This window comes from Fopius arisanus, unplaced genomic scaffold, assembly GCF_000806365.1.
Source record: "Fopius arisanus strain USDA-PBARC FA_bdor unplaced genomic scaffold, ASM80636v1 scaffold00081, whole genome shotgun sequence".
Classification (NCBI taxonomy): Eukaryota; Metazoa; Arthropoda; class Insecta; order Hymenoptera; family Braconidae; genus Fopius; species Fopius arisanus.
In genome coordinates this window covers 467,267-482,906 of record NW_011887820.1, presented here as the reverse complement: position 1 = coordinate 482,906, position 15,640 = coordinate 467,267, and the positions used below count along the sequence as shown (strand labels likewise).

The 15,640-nt window shown below is 32.9% G+C and overlaps 5 protein-coding genes across 11 annotated transcripts in view; 3 read left to right on the top strand and 2 right to left on the bottom strand.

Annotated features, from left to right (window-relative positions):
* The window catches only part of LOC105270225 (phosphoglycolate phosphatase), a 4,536-nt gene extending 2,954 nt beyond the window's left edge, over window positions 1-1,582 (top strand). For both annotated transcript variants that reach the window (XM_011311043.1, XM_011311042.1), the window contains exons 4-5: window positions 273-527; window positions 1,197-1,582. In XM_011311043.1, the coding sequence (XP_011309345.1) occupies window positions 273-527; window positions 1,197-1,531 (590 nt within the window). In that variant the 3' untranslated portion in view covers window positions 1,532-1,582. The remainder of the gene's footprint in view (window positions 1-272; window positions 528-1,196) is intronic.
* Window positions 1,583-2,310: 728 nt separating this feature from the next.
* On the bottom strand, window positions 2,311-5,312 carry LOC105270224 (uncharacterized). Of its 3 annotated transcripts, XM_011311040.1 has the most exons (3): window positions 5,243-5,312; window positions 4,765-4,951; window positions 2,311-3,319 (listed from the first exon to the last, which is right to left on the bottom strand). In XM_011311040.1, exons 2-3 carry the CDS (start codon window positions 4,921-4,923, stop codon window positions 2,747-2,749), a joined length of 732 nt encoding a protein of 243 aa, XP_011309342.1. In that variant the 5' UTR covers window positions 4,924-4,951; window positions 5,243-5,312; the 3' UTR covers window positions 2,311-2,746. The 3 variants fall into 3 exon arrangements, with proteins under 3 accessions (XP_011309342.1, XP_011309343.1, XP_011309341.1); XM_011311041.1 differs by having other exon boundaries at window positions 2,311-3,316; window positions 4,765-5,262; XM_011311039.1 differs by having other exon boundaries at window positions 4,765-5,258.
* An 11-nt stretch (window positions 5,313-5,323) lies between these two features.
* On the top strand, window positions 5,324-11,098 carry LOC105270221 (WD repeat-containing protein 55 homolog). Of its 3 annotated transcripts, XR_892513.1 has the most exons (6): window positions 5,354-5,457; window positions 5,565-6,070; window positions 6,932-7,005; window positions 7,220-7,604; window positions 8,745-9,069; window positions 10,598-11,098. XR_892513.1 is itself a non-coding variant. In XM_011311034.1 (5 exons), the coding sequence occupies exons 2-5, from the start codon at window positions 5,565-5,567 to the stop codon at window positions 9,004-9,006; spliced, it is 1,227 nt and encodes a 408-aa protein (XP_011309336.1). In that variant the 5' UTR covers window positions 5,324-5,402; the 3' UTR covers window positions 9,007-9,116. The 3 variants fall into 3 exon arrangements, 2 of the variants coding, with proteins under 2 accessions (XP_011309336.1, XP_011309335.1); XM_011311034.1 differs by lacking the exon at window positions 10,598-11,098 and having other exon boundaries at window positions 5,324-5,402; window positions 8,745-9,116; XM_011311033.1 differs by lacking the exon at window positions 10,598-11,098 and having other exon boundaries at window positions 8,745-9,116.
* Window positions 9,068-11,996, bottom strand: mRpL21 (mitochondrial ribosomal protein L21). Its single transcript, XM_011311035.1, has 5 exons — window positions 11,917-11,996; window positions 11,423-11,549; window positions 11,119-11,247; window positions 9,534-9,854; window positions 9,068-9,219 (listed from the first exon to the last, which is right to left on the bottom strand). Exons 2-5 carry the CDS (start codon window positions 11,517-11,519, stop codon window positions 9,119-9,121), a joined length of 648 nt encoding a protein of 215 aa, XP_011309337.1. The 5' UTR covers window positions 11,520-11,549; window positions 11,917-11,996; the 3' UTR covers window positions 9,068-9,118.
* On the top strand, window positions 11,580-14,340 carry LOC105270223 (melanoma-associated antigen G1-like). 2 transcript variants are annotated; one of them, XM_011311037.1, is made up of 6 exons: window positions 11,581-11,811; window positions 12,064-12,356; window positions 12,902-13,424; window positions 13,744-13,838; window positions 13,901-14,032; window positions 14,196-14,340. In XM_011311037.1, exons 3-6 carry the CDS (start codon window positions 12,911-12,913, stop codon window positions 14,265-14,267), a joined length of 813 nt encoding a protein of 270 aa, XP_011309339.1. In that variant the 5' UTR covers window positions 11,581-11,811; window positions 12,064-12,356; window positions 12,902-12,910; the 3' UTR covers window positions 14,268-14,340. The 2 variants fall into 2 exon arrangements, with proteins under 2 accessions (XP_011309340.1, XP_011309339.1); XM_011311038.1 differs by lacking the exon at window positions 12,064-12,356 and having other exon boundaries at window positions 11,580-11,811.
* Window positions 14,341-15,640: the final 1,300 nt, after the last annotated feature.

Sequence of the window (15,640 nt, the reverse complement as noted above, 5' to 3'; positions counted from 1 at the left end):
GGTTCAATTACCCCCCAAATTTGATGTTCCCATCGTAAAACACACTGTTAAGAATCCCCCCGAACCCTTTTTCACAGTAATTTTCCCCGGAAAACCCCATAATTTACCCAAAAACTGAGGACCCCCCCAACGGCTCAACCGTCTCTCGGATACCCCCACCACTCCCAATCTTCATTTTGTAATTTGTAATTAAAAGTTTTTCACGTATGGAGATATTTTTATTCAAATTTTGGTCTTTTTTTTTAATTAATTGTTTAATTATTTACATGCAGGGATTACGAGGGAGTTGGATAAAGCTGGAATATCTTATTGCGGTGTGGGACCGGATCCAGTCGGCGAAAATTTCACCTACGAAGGGGCCTTCACTCCCGATCCAGATATTGGAGCTGTCATCGTCGGGTTTGATCTGCATTTCAACTACATGAAAATGATGAAGGCTGCGACTTACCTTAATAACAAAGATACCCTGTTTATTGCAAGCAATACTGATGAACGATTTCCAGGATCGGAAACACTTATCATTCCAGGTACAAAATTTAGATATAATTTTAAAAGAATTCGTGTACTCGCTCGTTTATTATATAGATTATTATTATTTTTACTAATAAACTGATGATACGCGAATGATCTTAAAAGTTCGATAAAATCTTATTGAAATGTTCTCTTCAGACATGATCGAATGAATCTGGAAAGTAATAGATAAAAACGAGAATAGATGAAAAAATCAAAAAGCTGAATAAAAAATCAATTAAAAAATCGAAATTAAAAAAATTATCTGCAAGATTACATCACATATGCAGCTGTGGGAATAATCTGATAATTTCAATCATTTTGAGTGCTAATGAAATTCGATTGGAGAATACCCCGCGACAGGTTCGCAATTCAAATATCTATAAATTACGAATTTTTGTCAATTTATCTTACATATCAATGTTATTGCTATTATTTCCATCTTCAAACTTGCTCAACATTTTTTAAGCCATCATCAAAACATTCCACACCTTTTTTTCTCCAGTTATATTGAAAAGACTGATTTAAAAAAATGAAAATAATAAATAAATAATGTAAATTTGGAATATTATCGACGCTCAACAATACTTGCCTATGAGAAAACGAAATGATTGAATTTTACGCGCCACATTCGCGTTCATTAATCGTTTTCAAAATCTCGTATTAATGAAAAAATATTTTTTTAGGAACTGGGAGCCTAGTGAAGAGTATTGAGACGTGTTCTGAGCGTGAAGCAACAGTCATGGGAAAACCAGCTCCCTACGCCGCGATTATGTTGCAGAAAAACTTCAAAATTGATCCGAAGCGTACCCTAATGATTGGTGATCGTGCAAATACGGATATTCTATTCGGTAAAAGATGTGGATTCAAGACTCTACTCGTTCTAACTGGTGTATCAACAATCCAAGATATTGACAACTGGAGTAAGTCGAATGATCCAAAAAACAAAGAGTTAATACCAGATTATTACACACAAACAATCGGCGATATTCTGCCGCACATAAAAAATTTGAGTAATTGATGATTATTGATTCTAGAAAATCACAATTTTACTATTATTTCTAAATTTCTACTAATATCTTTATTTTTATATTATTCCTCAAAACAAAATAGTTTTCAAAAATATACTATTTATTCAATCCAATGATAACTGTGACCATCTAAATATTTATTTTTCAATATTGTTAGAACTATTTATTGTTGATCTAATTCCATAACAAAGCCATAAAAGGAGATAAATAGAAATTAAATAAAATTTAATTGCTATATGCGATAATAAAATGATGAAAATGAATTCAACAGTTCCATAATGATTATTATAACGAATATTTTTTCAATTATTGTCAATGAATGAGTTACTGGCAATTAGCGACGCACTTCAACTGTAAAAATGCATTAAAAAATTACCTGTTCATTTTTGGGGCATAAATCAGGATATGATGGGTTATTTGAAAACTTTTTTTGTTATTCAAAAAATTTGCATTGTTTCTAATGAGTGAATAAATGAATATCGAGTAAAATAGAAAAAAGAAGAATGGTCCAATAACTGGCAGTTTACAGAAATTTGAAGATTATGTTACGGTACCGGTTACTGGGACTAGAGGACCCAATTGCTCCCGCTCTAGATTTTCATTCAGAGAATTATTCCAGTAGCTGAAAAGTCCTCAAATTTCGTTAATTCTCGTTTCATCTTCAGTCACAAACAATTACATCACTGTTTATAATTATATGTGCGAATAAAGTCTCATTGAAAGTTTTTCTAGATCATGCCCATTTCTTAAATACGATCTGCTAGTTATTGGGCCATCGGCACCTTTAAGGGCCCAACAGCTGGCACCCAAATTTATTCATAAAAATTGATTAAAAATATTTCTAGTCATTCAATATTCCTGATATTTGTTTTGATATCCACGTAAAAAAATAACGTTAAGTAAATATTCATCTAAAAATAACTAATAACATAAGTTATGCATTTGGCAGAAAAATAGACACGGATGCCAGCAACTGGGTCATTGACAGTATTTTGCAAATTCTTCAGAACAAAATCTCCCCTTACAACTTTACTACTGACTCCATTACAAATTCCTCAATTGTCATGATAAATTCTATCTCGTTAACACCCACGAGATTCAAAATCTGTTATAAAATATTTGAAAATAGTAATTGACGACATAATGAAGAGAATGTCTAACACACAACGCACATAATAAATGATAATAATTATATAATTATTAATTCATTCATTATACATTCCATCAATGAGAAAGTCCATTCTTCTGTAGTGCCTTTTCTCCCAACACTCTCTTCCATTTCTGTACAAAAATATCACAAATAGAATAAACAGTGGTAACACTAGTATTGTTATTACAACAGGCACTACGTAATTTATCTTCGATGACATTCCAAGTGGTGGAGTTTTTGTGGGAACTCCCAGACTTGGTTTAACAACTTCTCCATCACTAGCTCCAGCTATCGTAACCGTTGGCTTCGACTTGAATTTTTTGTTTACTTTTATTTTCTCTGTTGTCATTTTTGTGTTATTCGTATCTAACGAATTCAACAAGTCGATGTTGTAGGGAGTTTTCTCTGTCGTTGAGCTTGCAGTCTTGTTATGAGAATCTTCAGAATCTTCCACCCCTTTTCTCGCTGAAATAGAACTGACTCCTTTTCGAGGGCGAACAGATGGTGCGGCGTCTCGTTCCACTGGTAATTTTCCATTTACACTCGTTATCAATTCGTCTTGCCAGATTTTAACACCATCAGCTACTGTCTTTAATGATTCGCTCCTCTCCGTTGGGTTGAAACTCTTCTGGAATACAAAATCATATTAGAAAATTAAGAAACTGAGTTAGAATACGAAAGTAGATTTTTTAAATTATTTTTCATTGATAAAATTGCTCTGCATTGCAACCAAATTTTAATCAATTCTACAAATTTCATTTCCAGACTCGAATAAATGAAAAATTTCTATAATAGATAGCCTTGGGAGAATAAATAAATCACAGAGTAAATCCTAACGGTTGAAATGTATAAGAAAGTGAGTAAATAAACAAATTATAAGAAGAAATCTCTGATTTTTTCATTTTCACAGTCGAATTGTAATTGCGTAATATGAATTGACGGGAGAATCAGGAAAACTGAAGGTTCATCTCGGATTTTCCTCATCCGATTATCATGGAGTGATTTATAATTAAATAATATCTAATTAGACACGTACTCATTTATTTTTATTTTTCCCTTTCTCTGCACTTTAATGTTTAGATCCCGAAAATTCCATCTTTCACTGAGGGTTTATCAGAATTTTTTTGTATTGAAGGGAAATATCTAAAAACAAATTTATATTTTCAATTCACAACTTCCGGGATAACTCATTGAATCTCCAGCAGTCGTGTGATATTGCTCCAGAGATATTTATCGATATCATCCAACAATCGAATATAGAGGAGTGCAGGGTAATACGGACACGTTTTTATTTAAGGCCCGGATGGACTGCCTGGAAAGGATAATTTACTCCAAAATTGGGACTTCTAATTACTTCGTCAATTAATCGTTTTTTCCGATAATTATTAGCTAGCGGCCTAGTTGTTGACAACCGCTAGAACGCTAGTTAACAATTATTGAAAAAAACAATTAATTGCCAAAGTAATTAGGAATCCGAATTTCGGAGTAGATTTTCTTTTCTAGATAATCCACCCGAGCCTTAAGGGCCGGATGGAGTATCTCGGAAAGATAATTTACTCCAAAATTGGGACTCCTAATTACTCCGCCAATTAATTGTTTTTTCCGATAATTGTTAGCTAGCGTTCTAGTCGTTGACAACCGCTAGAACGCTAGCTAACAATTATTGAAAAAAAACGATTAATTGCCAGAGTTATGAGGAATCCCGATTTTAAAGTAAATTATCTTTTCCAGATAATCCAACCGGTCCTTAAGTTATTGTATGAATAATTAATACTGTCGAATAATTAATAATTATTAATAATTAATAATTAATACGTCTTTCTCAAATCAGTGACTATCTAAAATGATAAACGTCTTGTTGATAATCATTGAATTATTATAATTTTCAATGTAAATTGATGAAAAAAAAATTTCCCTCATTGTTTAACAACATTATAAAGTTATGATTAAAAAAATGGTTGAAGCACAGCCAATTATACTTTTAATCCAATTGCCGAATCCTCAATTTATCAATTTATGTCTGCTGAAACATATAAAAACGTTAAAAACGAAAAAACCAACAATCGTTAATACCTGTTTTACCCCAGCATCTCCTAATAATTTCACTGTCTTTCCCAGTTCTCCAGTCCCAGATTCATCAGTCCCAGGACTTTCATCTCCAATTCCATCACTTGTTGCACAGCTCACAAGCAGATAAATCTCCAAAATCAACAGAGTCTTCATCCCGACCATACTGCACTGTTTTCCATCAATAAAATCCCTTCCAAAATAATAAGAGCCTCATAAAAAATGTAAACAAAAAGTAAAAAAAAACAGCGAGTGAAAGTGCAAAAGAACAACAGGCGAAAATCCACGTTATCAGTGCCAAACTAGACTAAATATCGTTGATTATTCCGAAACGATAAAGAGTGACATCCAGAAGTCATGTCCATGCTCACATGACCTTGAGCAAGTCAGAAATATTGAAGACAATAATTCAACTGATGCCACCGAATATTTATGGAATAATAATTCACTCTGCACTCATTCGATTGAAAGGGAAAATTCCAACCTTTATTATCTCCCTCTTTTCCTCCATTTTTGTGAATCCGCCATTTCTTTCCGGAGTGATTCGTGCGTTCTCGGGGTGCACCGAGGAGAGACGAGGGCTCACGACAATCGCCGAAGGGTTCAAACTGGAAGAGCACATGTGTTTGATGCATTGATGAGAGGTTAGTCAAACAAAAATTGATCCCAGCATGTCCTCTTTGTTCTGCCTCAAATAATGTGAGTACTTCAGAATAATTACATTAAAGATAGTAATTCGTTATAAAATCTTATTTGAAAACTTTCTCGTTCAATTCCATGGATGAATCGATTGTTTTTGTTTTTAGATGGTGATTTACAATTCGGTTTTTCAAGAAGGAAGAAACGAGATGATCGACGACAGTGACGACAGTGAAACGTCAGACGTCAGTGTGTCCAGTGATTCTGATAATTCTGATGATTCTGATTCAGATAATGATGAGGATCCCACAGCTTTTGGGAGGGAAGAGAATGAGGAAGAGGATGAGTTGGTCCAGGCTATCGAAAACTCGAGAAACCACCATCGGGGACATCCGCCTGCCATTCCTACTGAGGAGTTTGTTGTGAATGTCTGTTTTCATCCGGAGGACAATATCATTGCTCTGGCTAATGTCGAGGGCGATATTCTCATGTATAAGTACGATAATGAGGACAATACGTTGATCGCGACAATTGAAGTGCACGAGAGGGCCTGTCGTGATGTTCAGTTTAATGCTAAAGGGGACACCATTTTTTCTGTCAGCAAGGACAAGTCTATGGCTGTCACTGATGTCACCAGTGGAAAACTCAAACGTTTTTATGATAAGGCTCATGAGTAAGTGGTTTTGGCTTTCGCGGGAGATTATTGTCGGAATTGTAGAGTCATTGTGAAAGGTAAAGTCCGAAAATATTTAACAATCCAAAATGTGGGTGACAATATTTTCAAATTTCATCTCCAATTGCGCGCTAATATATCCATCAAATTCATTTTTTTTGTCATTTATTTTTTATTTGTTTAATTTATTTTAATTTTTTAATTTTTTTTTTGTAAGTTTGGTGAGTCCTCGTCGTGGATGTTAATTCAAATTTAATTCATTCATTGATTTTTTTGATTTTCGATTTTTTTCGAAAATCTCTTTTTTCATGATAACTGAAGAAAATAAAATAAATAAATAAATAAATATTTCCATGATGACTTAAAAAATGAGTTTTGATATGTTCTTGAATGGGTTTGAAGATGGAAATAATAGTAATAACCGTTGTATCGATATTTAAGAAAGATTGGAAAAAATAATGAGGAAATATCTGAATTGTGGGCCTGTCGCGGGATATTCAATTTCAATTGAATTTCACTGACCCAAAATGATTGTTTCGATGTTATACCCTTGAAATGAAAAGATGGCCTCCATGATGATATATGTTGATATTATTTTCCAGACGATTTTGCCAATTTCGAATTTTTTATTAATTTTTTAAAAAGTCAGCTCCCTGATTTTTTCATCTATTCTCGTTTTCTTTATCCATTATCTCCTAAATTCATTCGCCTATATTTGAAGAAAATGTCTCAATAAGTTTCCGACGGAATTATATAATGAGATTATTAAAAACAGCCATTTATTGCTGATTTATTATTAATAGAAAAAATAACGATCGGTGCTATATTGTTGAAATTAACAGATAATTATTCTTATTACAGATGTCCTATTTATACTACTACAATCATCAACGAGAATGTTGTTGCTACTGGAGACGATGATGGAACAATCAAAAGTACGATTTTATCAGTGATTATTTAGTTTTAAATTTTTGTTTCAAAGAGGAATTTACCACAAGTAAATAATCAATGAAGACGAATTTGTGTCTTCAAATTTTGATTTCGCAGAGTAATTTTCCTCAGAATTTGATTGATCCCTTTCCATAAATTGATTGATTATGAAATAAATATTGTAATATCGTTATAATAACATTAATTAATTTGATTCAGTCTGGGATTTGAGGCAACGTGGATCGAATCCAATCCTTTCAGTGAAAGAGAACGGCGACTACATAAGTTCGATGATAACAAACGACGATGGAAAATATTTAGTCTGCGCCAGTGGAGATGGTGTCCTAACGACCCTAAACGTTCCAGCGAGAAAACTTCACGTCCAGTCCGAGGAATACGACGATGAATTCACATCCCTGGGGCTGTTCAAGGGGAATACGAAACTCCTGACTGCTAGCAACACTGGAAAGATGTACGTCTTCAATTGGGGAGAGTTTGGCTTCCATTCCGATGAGTTTCCTAATTTAACGAAGAAAGCTATCAACTGTATTATTCCAATTACTGATAATGTAGTAATTACTGGTGGGGAGGACGGATTGCTGAGGTAATTATCGATTATTATTAAATATGGAGATAAATTATCTAAGAATATGACATGCTGTATCTGTTGATAGGTGAAAGAATTCACGGGAAGATAATTCATTACCATTTAATATCTAGGGGGTGATCACTCGTTTATTCCATATATTTTAGTCATTTTTTGTTATTAAATTATCAATACGCGAATGGTCGTTTGCAATAATTTTAAAACTTCGATAAAATCTTATTGAAATATTTTTTTCATACATAATCGATAGAATCTAGAAGATAATAGATAAAGAAAACGAGAATAGATGAATAAATTAGAGAGATGATTTTGAAAAATCAAAGAAAAATTTGAAATTATCAAAATTGCCGGGAAAATAATAACAATGTATGTCACTATGGTAACCATTTCCTAATTTCAAGAGTATAGCATCGAAACAATTAGTTTAAGGCTCGGGTGGATTATCTAGAAAAGATAATTTACTCCGAAATTCGGATTCCTAATTACTTTGGTAATTAATCGTTTTTTTCAATAATTGTTAGCTAGCGTTCTAGCGGTCGACAACAACTAGGCCGCTAGCTAACAATTATCGAAAAAAACGATTAATTGACGGAGTAATTAGAAGTCCCAATTTTGGAGTAAATTATCTTCCCAGACAGTCCATCGGGGCCTTAAGCTCTCATGAAATTCAATTGAAGAATATCTCGCGACAGGTCCACAATTCAAATATTTCGAAAGTACGATTTTTTTCCGATCTTTCTTATAAATCGATACAACGGTTATTGTTATTATTTCCATCTTCAACACATCGAAACTCATTTTTAAGTCATCATCGAAGTATTTCATACCATTTTTTCTTCAGTTATAGTAAAAAAAACTTATTTTTGAAAAAAATCAGAAATAAAAAAAATCAGTAAATTAATCGAATTTGAATTAATATTGACGACTAGGACTCACCAATACTTGATGAGACAAAAAAAAATTTTAATGAATTAATTTGGAAAACTTGCCACGCGCATAGTTGCATTATTAAATAGGATCTTCCGACTTTTCTGATGAAAAAATACAAAATCTGAATTTCAATTATAATGCCTTCATTCGGAAGGAAAAAATATAATTTTTCCTGTTAGTCAATTAATGGTTTATGTATTTCTACAGAGCCTTCAGTTTATTTCCCCACCGAAGACTCGGAATAGTCGGGCAGCACGATTTCTCCATCGAAACCGTGGATATCTCCAATGATGGAACATTAATAGCTTCATCGTCTCACGACAACATCGTGAAGTTCTGGAACGTCAAATACTTCGAGACCCTGAACGTAGAGGAACCGATTAAAGGAGGAAAACAAAAGCAGATGAAGCACAATTTACCTAGTAGTAAAGTCAACAATGCTGGAGACTTCTTCGCAGACTTAGAATAATTAATTAAGCTCTACGATAATTTAACTCATGTGTAAGAAACAGCTGCGAGATAACGCGAACTGGTTTGTTACATTATATTTAATCAAGTAAATTTTGTTATGTACAGAAATCTCAGAATATTCTATCCAGTCCTTCCACTTCTGGCTTCTTGTCGATTGCTCGGTTTATGTTGATCGAGTTTATCCTCACGATTGTGTGCTGCATCCTCCGAACTTGAAACAATTAAATTCTTGAGTTAATTAAGCTTCTCTTCATTATGTCTCAATTATTCTTTTTAAACATTCTATAACAGATTTTAAATCTCGTGGTAATGAGATAGAATTTATCATGACAATTGAGGCATTTGCAATTGAATTAATGATAATTGACGACAATTTTTGTTTTTAATCTTGAAATTTGTGAGAGATTCTTCACGTGAATGTAATTCACGATAATTCAGCAGTTCTGTAATAATTAATTGTTTAATATTTGAAAATTAACTTGAGATTTAATTTTCATTAGCAAATATGAAGTGTTTTGTTCTTACAATGAATTCGGCGATACTGTTTTCTTTTTCTCATCTTAAAAAATGTTTTTGTATGCGAGAAGGTTTTCTCGATAACAGTTGCATCGACACTCGCCAGTTCTCGATTTAAAATTGGTCTTCCAACAAGAGTGAAGTCAGTGCCACCAACGAGAAGAACTTTTTCCAATTTCAATTTGTCCCCTGGCTGGGGCGGCCAATATCCTTGGATTATTATCAAATCACTTTCAGTGATTTTAAATTGCTTCCCAGTAACTTGTACAACAGCGAATAATCGACTTGTGTCCTTTGATTCCAATTGGTTGTTGATGGTTTGCGTTACGTCTGCAAACAATTCCAAAATATCAATGTTGTAATTCAAAACTGAAAATATCAGAACTAGGGAATTGTTAGTTAACGAGTTTAAAATTTATTACATGGGAAAATCTTGAATTTTAATCGACAACTTTAGTCTTTTCTCTGTGAAATTTGTGAATAATTTTCAATAAAATTATATTTCTTCACGTTTCATGACGTTTTGCATTATTTTGCTAAATAATTTGTCGTCGATTCTTGCCAAAACGATTGAAGAAATTTCAACAGAATTTTGACTATCAATTGCGGTAAACCTCCGGTCTAAAATAAATTATTTCACTTCAAAATTTCCTGGATTTTTCGTATCTTCTTGAGATTTTTAAAATATTTTTGCAACTCCAGGATTCTAGAAGACTGTTCTGATTTCTTCGACCCCAGGATGATTGTGTCGATGTTATACCCTTGAAATTAAAAGATGGCTACCATGATGAAATATGTTGATATTATTTTCCAGATGATTTTGCCAATTTCGAATTTTTTATTAATTTTTTAAAAAATCAGCTCCCTGATTTTTTCATCTATTCTCGTTTTCTTTATCCATTATCTCCTAAATTCATTCGCCTATGTTTGAAGAAAATGTCTCAATAAGTTTCCGACGGAATTATATAATGAGATTATTAAAAACAGCCATTTATTGCTGATTTATTACTAATAGAAAAAATAACGATCTGTGCTATATTGTTGAAATTAACAGATAATTATTCTTATTACAGATGTCCTATTTATACTACTACAATCATCAACGAGAATGTCGTTGCTACTGGAGACGATGATGGAACAATCAAAAGTACGATTTTATCAGTGATTATTTAGTTTTAAATTTTTCTTTCAACGCGGAATTTACCACAAATAAATAATCAATGAAGACGAATTTGTGTCTCCAAATTTTGGTTTCGCAGAATAATTTTTCTCAAAATTTGATTAATCCCCTTCCATAAATTGAATTTGAATTTCATCTATTTCACTCCAAGATTTCCTTGATTTCCCTTATGTTCTTAAGATTTTTAAAATATTTTTGCAACTCCAGGATTCTAAAAGACCGTTCCGCTTTCTTCGACCCCAGAATTCATTGGTTTTCGATTTTTTTTCAGGAACCCGAGAAAAATGGAAATTGAAATTGAATTGATCAATTCCTCAAATAAAAATGTAAAATTCCCAAGTATAGTTTTGGGCATTCGACAGTCTTAAGGGGTCATTGTCAATATCTTTTAATTTTCTGTTTTTTGTAACTAACTGTCAATCAACTTTTCCTGTTCCGGTGTCACCTCCGGCTCCGCATGAGGTACGGTCTGAGGCCATGGCATCCACGGCAAATAAGTTTTATATCCAGCAGCTAATGGTGTCAACAATTGCCTTGTCCTATCTACAACCGAGAAAATAATTGAATGAAATTAACCAGTACATCCCAATTACAATCTACCCACAAATAAAAGAATGTCTCTTCATTCCCCACACTCTGATCATGACATAAAAACGAAAATTAAGATATGACCGAGAGTAGTTGAATTATTAAACCATCGAATCGAATAAATCCCAACCTGGAGTTGACAAATTGGTGACAGCTCCACTGAAAATCTTCTTTGATCCACAATTTATAGTTGCAAATAACCTCGACAACCTGGGAATACCCGCCATGATGTACCTCTTGCTCCTCCTAACTCAGAACTACAAATGAATTTTTCATCTCTTGAAAATCGATTGTTTCATAATATATCGATACTCGATTATCCAAATCGATTGTCACGGGTCGATTAATCCAATCGATATTTTTTCGTCAAGATCTTTTCCCGAGAGGTTATTTCAAATAAACAAATTATTTATAACCTGTGGCTCGTAAAAATTTTTTAAAATTATAATGTTCAGTATTTTATGGGTTTCTATGAAGCCATGAATATTCCAACGCCAAAGCTGAGATTTTTCTGAATTAGTTAGTTAGACTTTATTATTTATACTCTAATACAGCGATCAATGTTTTCTAGTTATTAACAATTAATTTTTAAATTTATTTCTCCGTATAAAACGTGTTAATTACCCTGCACGCAGCTTTCGATTCGACTCCTCGATTTGTTTTTCTGTTATTTATTAATTTTTTAAATCAGGTTTGAACCTGGGTTACAGAAAGAGGAGAAATAAAAATAAAAAATGATTGATTTTACATTAATTAATCCATTCTGAATAGGTCGATCCGATCCAATTCCACCAATCCATCATTTTTCGCTGAAAGTTTGTGTCTGCGTCAGAGATAATAGGAGAGATCAGGGTCCGGATTTGGGATCATTTTTTGGAGAGACCAGCACTAATTATTCAAAACCGACTATCTGACGCTCAAGACCTTATTTGCTGGACGGATTTTGAAGCTGTAGTACACTATCTGCGTGTATAATAGCATTTTATACATCGATATGATAATATATTTCAATGAATACATATTCCATTCTAACCTCAATAATTAAATGAGTCAAGTAGCTGCAGGTAAGAAAAACAAAGAAATAGTTCTTTAAAAAATCTCAATTTTCAAATGGTCGCGGCAATAATTGTTTGTTTTGATGATTTATTTTACACGATGAAATAGAAGCTAATTGTCGTCCTAAGAAGAGGTATTCGTCTCCCCCATTAATATTTACGAACTAAATAGACCCTGAAATGATTATTTATCAAAACCCCATTCTTACAGGCCATAAAAGATTCCCCAGAAACTTTCGAGATTGGAGATATCAATAAAATAATCGCTATTCAATTTTGTAATTGATCCACTGTCGCCATACCCTTTTGTGAATATAGTGGATGATGATGAGGCGGGTAAAGAAATAATAGACAGAAACATGAAAAAAGATGTCGAAAATGTTGCTTTTTATAAAAAGAAAAAAACAAATTTATTTGACATTTTTCCCATGAGCTGCCCATTCCAAATACCATCCCTGGGCGAGTTCCAATTTCTTGGATAATTGAATAAATTTATAATTATATGTTACAAGAAAAAAATGATGATAGAATGATAGAAATTAATTGGATTGCAGGTTGAAAACATGCCACGAAGATCTCAACGGTTACGATCGAGTTCTTTTGTAGTATTAGACTCTGACGAGGAAGCAGGCCCATCGAATGCACCTCGAAGAAGTCCAATTGCAAGTCAGAGATCCCAGAGACATAATGACGATGATACCGATGAGGAACCAGCAACTCAATCGCAGCGACGAGGAGCTGAATTACCTGAAGATGAAGAGAATCACGAGCTTGGAACCCTGTTGAAATTCCTGTTGTCTGCAGCATCAAGCAAAAATGTTATCAAGCAAGCAGATATCAAGACCTATGGAATGTCATGCCAGGCTAAATATTATCAGAGTCTCATGGCTAAAGCCAAAGTAGTTCTACATGAAATCTTTGGATACAACTTGATCAACATCGGTGGACAGAAGTGGATCATTGTGAATGCACTTCCTCACAATAATATTCGTGTGGAGGTTGAGGATGTTCCTGCACAGACTCTGCTGTTCCTTGTGCTGTCACATGTCTTCTTGTCCGGAGAACCATGCGCAGAAGGTTTCATTTTAATCTTGTTTTGTTGCCTGTATTTTATTTTTCCTATTTTTCTGAGATTTATTGAAACCTATCGATCGGATTGGAATATGAAAATATAGCGTTTTGTCCGTTAAATCATGATTTATCCTTTCACAAAGTTTTATCCCGATACACCAATTTTTATAACTTTTCTCTAAAATTTATTGATTTTTTATTAAATTTTAGTGAAAAGTTATAAAAATTAGTGTATCGGGATGAAACTTTATGAAAGAGTCAATCATGATGGAACGGCACTTTTTTTGCGCTATGGAACTGAAATAATTTTTTTCTTCCGTTTCAGATAATTTAATTCAGTTCCTGAAAGGCTTAAACATTTGGAGAGAACATGGTGGCCACCATCCTTACTTCGGGAATGTCGAGGAGATGGTGCAAAAGGTAACGAAAAACAATTCACTAATTGAAATGAATATCATTGTATTTTTCTTTATTATTCTTAGACATTCGTTCAGCAAATCTATTTGGTACGATCTAAAGAATCAAAGGGTGACAATGAAATGTATGTGTACACATGGGGTCGAAGAGCTACAGAGGAGTTCGATCCTCGATATGTATTGGAGTTCATCAGCAAGGTAATCTTTAAAAAAAATCAACAATCAGTGGACCTTCATCGATAAAATTCCATTTTTTGCAGGCTTTTACATCTCTGGAGAAATCAATGATTTTTAAGAAATTATTTTATTTTCATTAAAAACAAAATATCTTCTCGTGTTAATTAATTGTAATATTCAATAGGTATACAAAGATCGGCCAGCCAGCAGTTGGAACCTACAGTACCGAAAGGCTCAGGGAATCAAAAAGTCATAATGACAACAACAGGAAAAAATATTGCAGCAAAACGAAGGACAAGATATTCAGCTGACGAAAATCTCTCATCATTAAAAAAAATTTTCTGGTTCATCAAACACTAGTTTCTGATAGGCGAGCTCATTATCCATTTCCAAAGTCCATATTAATATTGATTATAATAACAATATTAGTGGTTTCGAGTCAATAGTTTCAAGTTACCACTCGCAGGATCATTCTTCCAGATTCTCAAACTTCCATCAGTATTGATAAATAATGACAACTCTTTTATTTATTATAGTTTTATGGGGCCAATGATGATTACTTTGTTGTGAAAAGATCAGAAAGTCTTAATAAAATTTTAAATATTTGGAAAAGGCTTCTTTGGATCAACTATTTATATGCGGTGCATTGAGGATGTTCTTGTTAGAATTCATTTTTTCTACACAATATTTTTCAACGAATTCAAAGAAAGGGGAAAAAAAGGTAGACTGCCTATAGTAATACTGTTTAGGTATACTATATTAATAATAGTTTTGGGTTAGCGCTAACTAAATATTTATTTATTGACTAAACTCAGAAAGTACAAAAGATAATGTTATTAGTGTCGAATAATGATGACCCCGAAATTTGCTGAAAATGATCTTTATCAGCGGATATTTCAGTGAAAAATCGAGAAATTTGAAAATATTAAATTTTTTTTTATAGGAAGAGATTTAGTGGTGATAGTTGCCAATTATAAAAAAATATTATTTCAAGGGTAAGTTTCATGAAATATTAACTTTTGAGAGCAATTGACAGTGGATATCTAGCTTCGAAAGTGCTTTAAAAAAAAAAGAAAAAATGTCACCATTAGAATTTGCCCCAATCTAATGATGATTTTTTTTCTTTTTTTCCCGATTCTAATTCCCGAAGTTTAATCCACTGTCAAAGGATAAATGTTTGTCAAGGTTTAAATTACGTTTGAGTAGCTCGATTTGAAAAATAAAAAAAGTCACATTTACAGATTTTCATAAGCTTCTGGTGATATTAACAATGGACATTAACAACCGAAAATGAAATTACAGAAGATGATTAATCCATCTCTAGAAGGAAAACAAAGTGTGATAATTTTTTTCCACAGTTTCTATATGCGTAGCATATAAAGGTAACATTAATTATGAAATTAGAAATTACGGTAACAATTGTTAATAGATTTTCATTTATTCAGAAGACAGTATGCTTTTGCCGAGATAAATCCAATATTGAAATGATTTATTAGACAAATTCTCATGCTACGCATATAGAAACTGTGGAAAACAATGATCACACTTTGTTTTCCTTCTAATCTAATATATTATGTATTGTCCATTGATGATTAATCATATAATTGGCAACTATCACCACTAAATCTC

Excerpts from the sequence above, each read along its gene's own strand:
- LOC105270224 (XM_011311040.1), bottom strand. The coding sequence starts at position 4,923 with ATGGTCGGGATGAAGACTCTGTTGATTTTGGAGATTTATCTGCTTGTG. Across the intron at positions 3,320-4,764 it reads GAGATGCTGGGGTAAAACAG|AAGAGTTTCAACCCAACGGA; the intron begins GTATTAACGATT and ends TTTGTATTCCAG.
- LOC105270221 (XM_011311034.1), top strand. The coding sequence starts at position 5,565 with ATGGTGATTTACAATTCGGTTTTTCAAGAAGGAAGAAACGAGATGATC. Across the intron at positions 6,071-6,931 it reads TTTTATGATAAGGCTCATGA|ATGTCCTATTTATACTACTA; the intron begins GTAAGTGGTTTT and ends TTCTTATTACAG. Across the intron at positions 7,006-7,219 it reads CGATGATGGAACAATCAAAA|TCTGGGATTTGAGGCAACGT; the intron begins GTACGATTTTAT and ends AATTTGATTCAG.
- mRpL21 (XM_011311035.1), bottom strand. The coding sequence starts at position 11,519 with ATGGCGGGTATTCCCAGGTTGTCGAGGTTATTTGCAACTATAAATTGT. Across the intron at positions 11,248-11,422 it reads CACCAATTTGTCAACTCCAG|ATAGGACAAGGCAATTGTTG; the intron begins GTTGGGATTTAT and ends TCTCGGTTGTAG. Across the intron at positions 9,855-11,118 it reads ACAGGAAAAGTTGATTGACA|ACGTAACGCAAACCATCAAC; the intron begins GTTAGTTACAAA and ends AATTGTTTGCAG.
- LOC105270223 (XM_011311038.1), top strand. The coding sequence starts at position 12,911 with ATGCCACGAAGATCTCAACGGTTACGATCGAGTTCTTTTGTAGTATTA. Across the intron at positions 13,425-13,743 it reads CGGAGAACCATGCGCAGAAG|ATAATTTAATTCAGTTCCTG; the intron begins GTTTCATTTTAA and ends CTTCCGTTTCAG. Across the intron at positions 14,033-14,195 it reads TATTGGAGTTCATCAGCAAG|GTATACAAAGATCGGCCAGC; the intron begins GTAATCTTTAAA and ends AATATTCAATAG.